General features: G+C 37.8%; 1 protein-coding gene across 1 annotated transcript; it reads right to left on the bottom strand.

The window, feature by feature from the left end:
* Positions 1 to 4632: 4632 nt before the first annotated feature.
* Positions 4633 to 10724, bottom strand: LOC129571394 (nuclear pore complex protein Nup153-like). Its single transcript, XM_055451197.1, has 8 exons — positions 10526 to 10724; positions 6795 to 7342; positions 5826 to 6717; positions 5659 to 5756; positions 5505 to 5574; positions 5255 to 5440; positions 4890 to 5156; positions 4633 to 4811 (listed from the first exon to the last, which is right to left on the bottom strand). The coding sequence occupies exons 1-8, from the start codon at positions 10722 to 10724 to the stop codon at positions 4633 to 4635; spliced, it is 2439 nt and encodes an 812-aa protein (XP_055307172.1).
* Between the last annotated feature and the right edge of the window lie 237 nt (positions 10725 to 10961).

The following is a 10961-nucleotide window of genomic DNA, read 5'->3' as shown; positions in this document are numbered from 1 at the left end:
TGGAAGAGGATTGTGGTTTTCCTATTCCCAACCACCTAAAAAATATCCTGCAGTAAAAATTTTTTCACACTATGAATGTATTCATGTAAATGAAAATTGCAAGTATTCTACATCCGTTGATTTGATTATTTCAGCATGAATGGACTTTCACACACTCTGGGCTTCCAAGATATCGACGATGAAATAATATTTCGTGTTGAAAAGTTTGTTCAAAATGAAATGTTTGGGATATTAAAAAGTCTTTCCCAATCGAATGGATCTGATTTCCAAGCGAAAGATAAAATTCATTCCTTCGGACAATTTGCATTCGACCCCACCAAATTTCGATTTATGATCGGTGAAATACTCCTTATTCGCCGGTTGGTCCAACGAGTACGAAGCCTTTTGAGCGATTCAACAAATTCAAAGCCATTTCAAGTGCCGGGGAATTACGCAGTATCATGCAAAGATACGATTCAACTGTCAGCTGGAACATACTTTCGCTACAATCAAATCGAACAAATCACACCAAACCGAAGCCAAGTCATCGAATCAAATTCAAGTGTTTCGCCTGCTGACAAACTGATGGAGACTCCAAAGAGTTTGGATGGAGTTCGATTAGCAGCAGCTGAGGAAAATTCTAATCATCAAAATCCAATTGAAAAGACACCAAACCGAAGCCAAGTCATCGAATCAAATTCAAGTGTTTCGCCTGTTGACAAGCTGAAGGGAAGTTTATTTGAGAAGATTAATTCGCTTATCGAATCGGTTGGCGTGCCAAAAGTGCGAGCATTTTCAACAGACGCAATTAAAATTAACAGTGTTGCAGACGGAAAATATACTGCTGAAGTTTCCTGCGTATTTTGTGAAACTCCTAAAGGCTTCTCTGTACAATCGTTTAAACCATCAAAATCAAGATCTGCTTATTGGACGGTTTCCAATTATAAGAAGCATTTGCTATCACAACACCAGTCACCAGAAGCTTCAAATGGAGGCAAAAGAGGTACGAAGAGACAATCGACAGATAAGGCTGCAAATGATGGCGCTAAGAAGGTGAAATGCAGCGATAATTCCGAAGAAGGGCCCGAAAAAGGTGCTGAGAAGATGCAATGTCCTATTACTACAAGCGATGATCTCAAAGAAATTACATCAAATGACGAAAAAAACAACGTTTTGAACGAACAAATTGTACAACAGCTGCAAGTTGTTTCTGAAAGTGTGATCGCAAACAAAGCTAAAACAGCAAACATGAAAATTCAAACCGAACCATCTAAACGGATGAAGTTTATTCAAGTGATAAAAATACCCCAAGATGGAAATTGCTTATTTGGTGGAATTGCACATCAACTGTTCTATTGTGCGCTATCGGACATGAGTGAGCGATCAAACGAATTGAGAGCTCAAGTTGTTAGCCATATTCAAAAGAATTTCGAACGGTATCATCACGCAATCCGAGGTAGAATATACGAACAACAAGATGCAATAGAACCAGAAACAAATCTCACAGCAGATGAAGTGGAGACAAAATGTCAAACATTTTTGAACGAATGCCTATCGAAGTCAGGGTACTTCGGCGGATATGAATCACTTACTGCAATTTCAGAAATTTTCAAAGTTAATATCCTCGTGTTCCGCGAAAAAGATACATTCAGCGTTATAAACGGATTCAATGAAACATATAAACGCACTATATGTTTAGCGTATCGCTTAGAAAATAACGTCAAAAGCAGAACGAAAAATTCGATTTACTATCATTACGACAGTGTGGGAGGTATAAATGCAAATATTCTACGCGAGTGCGTTCAAACGTTTGGTGCGAAAAAGCCGCCAGTCGTTGAGTAATTAAATTATTCGAATTTGAATAATTTATTATCATTGATATCACTTAATAGTTGAGAGATTTTTAATTAAGAAAATTAAATCGTTCAGTAAAAATGAATAATTTAAATCCAGTTCAAAATAAATTAGGAAAACAATTTACATCTTTTATTATACGTAAAATGTATGAAAAACCTAGTATAAGTGAGTTTTAGTTTTAATCGTTAAACATATCCAAATAAAACATATCCAAAAGTTGTGATCATAAATTGAAAATTAAACATTTATATTTTGTATCCATGTGATAATTTGTGATTTGATGAATCGACCATAAATAAAATAATGTTCCGAATAACTATTCCGTTTTCTATTGAAAAATCGGCGACGATTGTGAGAAAATCGGTGACATAATCGGCGACCTAGGAAATTGGTTTGAAAAGATCGGCACCGATTGTAATCGTCCACGATCACAAAAAAATCGGTTACCGATCACAATCGGCGCCGATTACAATCGGCCGCCTAGGAAATAGCACCTTAATTGCATATTTATCACCCAGACAATATCAGTACATTAATCCATATTTATCCTTCATTTTTCTGATTAAATTAAAAAGTTTATAAAAAAAAATTTATAACGATTCATCATCAAAATTGATGATTAAATTTAAACATTAACCTTAAGTTTGATATGTCCAAACAAAACAAAAACAAACAAACGAATTTCATTTGAAATAAAATTTATTGAAAATTTTTTTGACATGTTCTTATTATTATTATGTTTGATGGCTGCTTCAAAAGAGAAAAAAAACAAGTGGAAAACGTCAATATCAGCGGCGGTAGCGTAAGTGAAAAACTAATGGAAAAAAATGTGCGCTAAATTGGCGTGTTTATTTTCAGTTAATTCGTCGTCGTCATCTTCGTTCGTATTCGACCGAAGTTGCAGTGCAAGCACAAAACTTATTAACAGCAGGGTGGAAAGTAAATCAATTGCACTTTTTTTTCGCCTCTCTGTGTGTATACATTGATTTCAATCGAGTCATTTGCAAATAAATTATCGTCTTGCAATGATGCAAAGACAAATACATTGGCGCATGCACGCACACACACCAAGTTGCCACGTTCAATGGACATATATGCGTTTGATTGAGAGAAAAAAAAACTAATCAAGATATGATCAATGTGTCCAGCCAAATTTTATGCAAGATGAACAAACAACGCAATCGATCTGTATCGACGACGACGACGACAAAAAATACAATCACGCAATATTTATTTACAGTGTTGTGCAATTGCATCGCGAAAAAAGTGCAAAGCTAAGCCAAGACAGCGAGAGAGAGAGAGATCAGCAAAGTGAACAAACCGTTAGACGTACGACGCTTGTCACTGATAATTGTTATCATTAAATTTACGATTTGCTATGTATCGCATTTTTGTTTTGTCGTCGTTGTCATCGCAACCCATTGCGATTGGACGCCTTGCAATTTGCTTCGGAATAATTGCATTAAGTATTCGTGCAGAAGAAATGTTAAAACGTTGCATTTGTTTTTCATTCTTTCTTCGCCGTACGAACGGCTATTTTGTTTGAGCTTATCTCCCTAGCGAGTGTTGCATTATTTGCATTGCCAACATACGACCTTCGAAAAAAATTCAATTGCATGCTAAAGCGACATCATTCCGTTAATGAACATTGAAGTTTACAAATGAAAAGTTTCTTCAACTTTTTTTTTCTGTTGTCCCCTCGGATCGTCGATTTTATTCGATTGCAAATTGTACTGAAATTGATGTGTATCAAAACACGTCGAACGGAGAAGTAAAAAAAGAATGGTTCCGAGACAAATTTCGCTCCGCTCTGCGTTCTTGAGTTTTTTGTTACTTAATCTATTTTGTTGTTTCACAACAAACTATTTTTTGGCGCACTACATGAAATGTATTTCATCAAAGTAACTTTGAAGTAATATATTTATCTGCAAAATGAATGACAGGACCTTGGTTTTATTTCTTTTTTGAAATATACTGCCTTTGGTTTAAATTAAATAAATTATATGAGCATAGAATTCAAATTCACCATAATTCGTTTCATCACTCAAAAAGTATCTAGAAAAAAAGCAGATTAGTAGCTCTACATTTCATGTAGTGCTAAAAACATGGCATAGAAGTTCTATGATAGAACACGTTCCCTTTTATTATTCAATTGCTTGTACTAGCAAAACACAAAATATTTGGGCCATTCACGTGGGATCATGAATCATTGAAGTGTAATTTCATTGATGCGCACTTGCGCATCTTGATTCACCATAAACAATTGCACCGTACTAAGTCTTAGCTGAAAACGTAGACTGCATGTCATCGACGATGTCGGAACCCATCGATCTAATACCATATTCCATCCATTCGGCTTGCTGTAGCCGAACATCTAGAGTACCATAGCAAATTTAAACTTTGCTTGTATGACTTAAAATTTTCAAACACATTCACTTTCATTATTGCCTTATTGTCTTATTGAATTTCAAATCGTAATAGAATCCAGTGATTGAAATAAGAAATTTTCAGAGTTACCGGTTATTTAAACAAATTCGATGTTTATTATTATTTTTATACAATTCATTGAGCCAAAAGAGCTGAGAAACAAATCGAATTTACAAATTAATTAACAAATTGTGGTTCACAAAATTCTATATGTTTGTTTTTCTTCTATCATTTTGTCCAACAAATGTTGATGATCCGAAGGCTTAAAATTCTGGTGGCCATTTTTAGCATGAGAAGTTTTTTTAACATATTGATATATATGGAAGCGCAACTGGTCGTAAGTATATGGCTGACAGCAAATCGGACAGTTCATGTCTCTGACTGGCTCAACCGCCAAACAACTTTGTCGTATATGAACATTAAAGTGTCCGCCATGTGATGTTGTGTAACCACATGCTGTGCAAACTTTAAGGCCGCTTTTGGTTTTTTTGGATTTGGCACGCAGGATAGATGACGTCGGTAAACTGCCGTCTTTTTAGATCGACGCCCTATTCAATTGAAAATTTCGTTTACATTAACGATTTGTATATATATTAATCTTTCATGTGAAAGAGAATGAAACTTACTATTTGTCAGAATAAAACTGTTTGGTTGAGGTTGACCAACTAATAGCAATTTGCTCGATTGTTCAGGTGTCACACTTGAGCTCGTTTGATTTGATTCCTGTATCGCTGAGGCGAGCGCTGAACTGGGCTCTGTTCCAAGTGAAGGTGTTGGTGTTTGCACCGATGCCGGATTGCTGGCCACATTCGTTGGTTCAGCAGCTGCACTGGCAGCATCATTTGTTTGCTTAGGTCGCGCAGGTAGTGGCATTGGGGTTATATCGCTGTGCCCTGCAATTTTGAAATTAAAGATTCTGTTAGATTCGAACACTTTTTATGGCTCAAAAAAAATGATAAAAAAATATCGGAGAAAAGAAAGAAGCACATACCAAATACTACGATCGATTCAAACGAAGATAACGAACATCGTGACGAATGAATATCCGCTGCATGCTTTGGAAGTGGTGGATGCGATTTGGGCAATCGTTCTGAATCCCCGTCTATCGAACCGGCTCCATGAACACGACTCTGATGGTATTTCAAACCATTGGCGTGCTTACACTTTTTGCTACAGTCTAAAGAAGGAACAATCACATTAAATTCACATTCTTAATTGTACACAAAATTGGATCACATTACCTTGTTCAGAGTATTCAAAAAAAACAGACGAGAATTTCTCTTTCTTTGGAATCTGCACATTTGAATCAGACTGCAACGAAAGAAAGAAAAACGGTTTTACATTGCGATTCATTGAAAATGGAATCAATAAGGGCTTTGGAAAGAATATACTCACATTTGTGGCACTTCCACTATTACTGCCATTGCTGTCGCTTCCGTTGAACGATGGCGGTGGACTGTCGTCTTTTGACTTTCGCTTTTCAGCTCGATGCGCTGTTCAATTGAAAATTCCATTTCCATTAATAATTCGTGCATACTTAATCATTCATGTGAAAGACTTACCGTTTGTCGGAAGAAAATTGTCTGGTGGTGGGGCTGTGATCGAACCATTGTTCGTTGAAATATTGCCTGCGTTTGACGCAGTTATGGTTGTCAGTGTGTTGATTGTATTTGTTGTGGAGCTGGTTGACGTTCGCGAAGCTCGTGCTTTTGTGGATGGTTTGACCAAAACATTCTTCAAAACTATAATACCTTTGTCGCTGTTCGTCGCTAATGGGCCGGTATCCCTTTCGTCTTTTGATGCTACCTTCGATCCAAATATTGATGAATTCGTAAAAGACGACGACGATCCAAATCCCAATTTAAAACCAAAAAAACCTGCAGACTGGCTTGGTGCTGCCGATTCGATTGCCGTTGGTTTGAATGTTGGTGTTTGAGAGCTGTTGCTTCCAAATATGCTTGATGTGGTCGACTTTACGGTTGATGTTGCGGTTGCCGTTGCTGTTGTACTGCTCGCATTTTCTGGCTTTGAGCCAAAACTAAATGTACTGCCGCCGTTTGGTGAACCAAATGAGAATTTCTGACTTGACGCCAAACTTCCAAATTGCTTCTTTGACTTGTCTTTCGATGCGGTGTCTCCTTGCGGCATGTCATCGCATTCACAATTTTCAGTGTCATTGGAATTGCTGCTCAAACATAATGTACATTCCCACCACGAACTGTTTTGCTGCTCCACAATCGACTTAGAAACATCATAAGCTGCAACTGATGCGATAGCAGCTGGCTCAGGATTGGTTTCTATTTTACTGGTTGAAGGCAAGGTGGTTTCGTTTTCAAAGGAAAATTGAGCAGTAACTGGCTTCTTTTGTACCGGTTCTTTGGCTTTGTTTTCAGTTTTGCCATTGCTTGAAGCATTTGGATTAACAGCTCCGCAAATAACGCACTTTGAGAGTGCCTACAAACAAAATGTGACGAGAATTTGCAATAAAAGTTAAAAAGGGAAATATACACGAATAGATAAAAAATAATTACCCGAAAATTTGATGTTTCACAATATTTGCATTCCCAATATTTGCTTTGTTTTTGTTTCACAGCAATTGACTCGAATGTGTCGTAATCTTGGAGTTGCGTTGAAAACCATGACACTGGTTTAGATGCACTGAATCCAGTGTCAGAGCTTGCACCGAACGACGGTTTCATTGCAAACGGACCCGTTGATTTGTTGGCATTTGATCCAAATGATTGAGTTGTTTTAATGCCACTGTCACTCGATACTCCTTTGATCGGTTTCGATTCAAATTTGAAATTAGCTAAAGATTTAGGTGTTTCAGTCTTGGCAACATCACCTGCTGGCTTATCGGTTATAAATGTTGGTTCACTGCATTTGTACGCCGACTTATTACTGCCCAGTTTATTGTGTTGTTCAAACGAATTTGACGCGGATTTAATGACGATGGGCTCAGTGAATCGGTATGTGGCTGACGCTTTGGAATTGTTTATCGCAGCCTGTGGCTTAAATGTGAAATCAGCAATATGACTGCTGGTGGGACGAGCATTGGATGATTTGGCGCGTGTTGTGACTGGCATGACGAATTGTATTCGAACTTTTTTTTATCTTTTCTTTCACTTTATTATTTTATTTTAACAATTAAAATTATATTCATATTTATATAAACAGAGTTGAGTTAACAACAATTGGTTGTTATTTACAATTAAGCGCACATAATGACAGTCTTTAAACGTCATTATATTGAACGTCAACATTCTGAACGTCAATGTTACAGAAGTGAACGCTGCACGCGTTGACGTTCAATATTGAAGCTCTTGTGTTTCATACTATCCTCACCTAGAGGGCCAATATTGTTTCTGTGTTTTATTTAAAGCGTCCTTGTTTTTAAAATCATCATATCTAAGTAATTTTTGAATCAATATTGACAAAAATAGGCTTAAAAGATGAAGAATGCCTTGAATTATTGGATCAAAACAATATTTTTAAGAAAAAAATAATTTTTGTTCCATTTTTATCGATTTTCTGTTGGGGTCCATATGACCCCACATTACAGCATTTGTAACTTTCGACTTATTACAGACAAACGGTTAAAAAGCTTTCTTGCTCGTAGCACGAGTCACGCGTTCGATTGGAACAACAATTGGTCCAACATCGGTTGGGTACTCTTTTGCGTTTTCCTAAACGTCTACCAGTTTGTGGTTTGGTTGTATATCGTTTCGTACATAAAGAAAAAACTCGCTGTTTCGGTGGAATAATTTCTCGATTCAGTTTATTCCTTCAAAAATTAATAATACCCTTATTCCCTAGGCGACACGCGATTACTGGTTTCGGTCATACCTGGGAAGTTCGTGGCTTAATTCAGAATGTGTAGATCTCGGTCGTAATTTTATTTGACTTCCACGATGCAACTCTAGTGGCTCAGAGTTGATTTACTCATTCGTTTGACTTCTACGATGCAACTCTAGTGGCTCATAGTTGATTTATCCCGGGGCGTGGAAACGAAACTTCAAACGTTTACTACGCGCCCAACGTAGTGAACGCAAGTGTACTGTCGCGGATCTAGTACTAAGAAACAAACAATTTATGATTTTTTTAAATAAAATTCATTGGAATAATCTGAAGGTAAATGTCACTGGCCCCCCGGTCGGAAAAATGAAAAACCAATTCCAGATTCGGACTCGGGGGAGTTTGTACTCACCGTATGCAAATTTCCAGAGTCTGTACTCTCACTGGGCCCGAGTACAAACTCGGCAAAGTTGAAAATTTTGAAAAAACGGCCATTTTGTATGGCAACTTTATCTCAGAGGCCGAATGTTGATGTTCTGCACACAGAAAAGAATCCCCGGGAATTTTGGGTGTTCGCCGTAAAATTTGACATTTATATATAAATTTCTATATACATTTTACCGGCAACACTTCAATTTTCCGGGCGATGACATATTTTCGAACATTTTATCAAATACTATATATATTTTACCGCTTGAAATGACAGATGGCGCTAATTTCTGTTGGAATATTTGAAATTATGTCATCGCCCGGAAAATTCAAGTGTTGCCGGTAAAATGTATATAGAAATTTATATATAAATGTCAAATTTTACGGCGAACACCTAAAATTTTCGGGGATTCTTTTCTGTGTGTGGAGTCATTTTCATATGATTTTGGGTTAGTAATGACTGTGTGCAAAGTTTCAGAGTTTGTACTCTCACCCAGTCCGAGTACAAACTCGTCAAAGTTTACATTTTGTCAAATTTTACCAATTTGTATGGCGACTTCATCTCAGAGGCCGAATGTTATTGTTCTCGGGACATTTTCATATGATTTGGAGTCTGTGCTGACCGTGTGCAAGGCCGCAGAGTTTGTACTCTCACCAGGCCCGAGGACAAACTCCTCAAAGTTTAAAATTTTGTCAAATTTCGGAAATAAATAAAAAAACAACGAAAAAATTTAATGTCAGAGGCTAGATTCTGATGTTCTGAGGTCATTTTCATGTTATTCGGAGTTTGTACTGGCCGTGTGCAAAGCCGCAGAGTTTGTACTCTCACCCAGTCCGAGTACAAACTCGTCAAAGTTGACATTTTGTCAAATTTTGCCAATTTGTATGGCGACTTCATCTCAGAGGCCGAATGTTATTGTTCTCGGGACATTTTCATGTGATTTGGAGTTTATACTGGCCGTGTGCAAAGTTCCAGAGTTTGTAGTCGCACCAGGCCCGAGGACAAACTCGTCAAAGTTTAAAATTTGTCAAAAGCGGTACTATTGTATTTTGTATGGGAAGTACTCAAAATAACCACTTTTCAGGAGTTTGGTCAAGGCAAACTGCTATTATTTTTCGAAAATAATTATAGTCATTGAACAACTGAATACCTGATTCCCCATAAATTTTGTTTAAAAGCGACATTTCCTCATAAAACAAGCAAATGACTGAAGAAAACTCACTTATGATGGACTGATGTGATTCTATTTCCACATAATTTTTGACGAGGAATCAATTTCGACTTTCACTCGACCCATGATCAACCTATGCTTTTGGCCGGCGCAAGATAGCGGTGGCGCCTAAATAAGATGTATTAGCAATTTGCGGCATTTTTAAGAACTATCAATACTTTTTGTTGTTGTCACGAATTTCGCAACAATAAGAAGTATTGATAGTTCCTAAAGTTGCCGCAGATTCTATTTAGGCGCCACCGCTATTCACTGTCACGTCAAATACATTGGTTCTTATGGCAGAGAAGCACACGTTGCCCATGATTCAACGATTCACGGTTTGACAGGTATGATTCGATTCAAGTAAGAAAGTCTGGCAGGTTGAACGATCTGAGTTTCAGAATCAATCTCTTGTGGTTAACCGTTAACTCTGTCAAACGATTTGCTGAACCGAACTGAAGTCCGTGTAAAAAATGTCTATTTGCGCACCAGAGGCTATGCCTCTCTGGGCATAGTGGATAGGATAGGTGGGATTAGATGCAGTAGATCTGGACTTCATGCGGCTGTGTTGCCTTTTGGTGATTTTGTCCTGTACCAGTGACAGAAATTTGACGTTTACCAAATGCTCGAAGAACTTCGCCATAGTTTGGAGCTTAGCTATGCAACGGTAGTTTTCAATCTTCTGGCCCCCTTTTCGAAAATGGGTGATACACTCGAGCGCTTCCATTTATCAGGGAAATGGCCAGTTGACAATAATTCATTGAAAATCTCGGTGAGTGGAGCCGTCAAATAACTCGCACAGTTTTTCAGTATCAGCGGGTGCATACCATCGGGACCCGTTCTTTTCCTGGTGTTCACAGCTTGTAGCTCTTCAAGCACAAAATTGATGTCGAGCTGGAAATCCTCAGATTGCTGTGACGACGATCGCTGAGCGTCTTGAGTCGTTGAGTCATCATAGTTGCTACTGAAGAAATTAGCAAACAGGTTGTTCCGTTTGGTTTGTCGTGCGCACATCACCAGTTTCATGACTTTTGGTTTGTTGTCCGTGCTTTTCTTTGAATTGACATATTGCTGAATTCATACATTGTAATATTCGATGAGTGCCACTGAAAAAATATTTAAACTTATTTAGTGCGTGAGACGCATGGTCACTCATTTAGTGAGTGAGACGCATGCGGATGAAATGAAGTAAAGCGAAAGGGATACGCGCAACTAGAACATAGAGTCAATGGGTACTACGTGTTTGTGTTTGTGATTGTGTCC

The sequence above is a fragment of the Sitodiplosis mosellana genome, unplaced genomic scaffold, assembly GCF_009176505.1.
Source record: "Sitodiplosis mosellana isolate CC-2019 unplaced genomic scaffold, AAFC_SMos_1.0 Smas_scaffold_2288, whole genome shotgun sequence".
Classification (NCBI taxonomy): domain Eukaryota; kingdom Metazoa; phylum Arthropoda; class Insecta; order Diptera; family Cecidomyiidae; genus Sitodiplosis; species Sitodiplosis mosellana.
Note: the sequence above shows the minus strand (reverse complement) of the source record. Positions and strands in the feature narration are given on the sequence as shown.

Bases quoted from the DNA above. Each gene is read 5' to 3' on its own strand.
- LOC129571394 (XM_055451197.1), bottom strand. From the start codon at position 10,724: ATGAAACTGGTGATGTGCGCACGACAAACCAAACGGAACAACCTGTTT. The intron at 5,757-5,825 runs GTAAGTCTTTCA...TCAATTGAACAG, and splicing joins CAATTTTCTTCCGACAAACG to CGCATCGAGCTGAAAAGCGA. The intron at 4,812-4,889 runs GTAAGTTTCATT...TCAATTGAATAG, and splicing joins CAGTTTTATTCTGACAAATA to GGCGTCGATCTAAAAAGACG.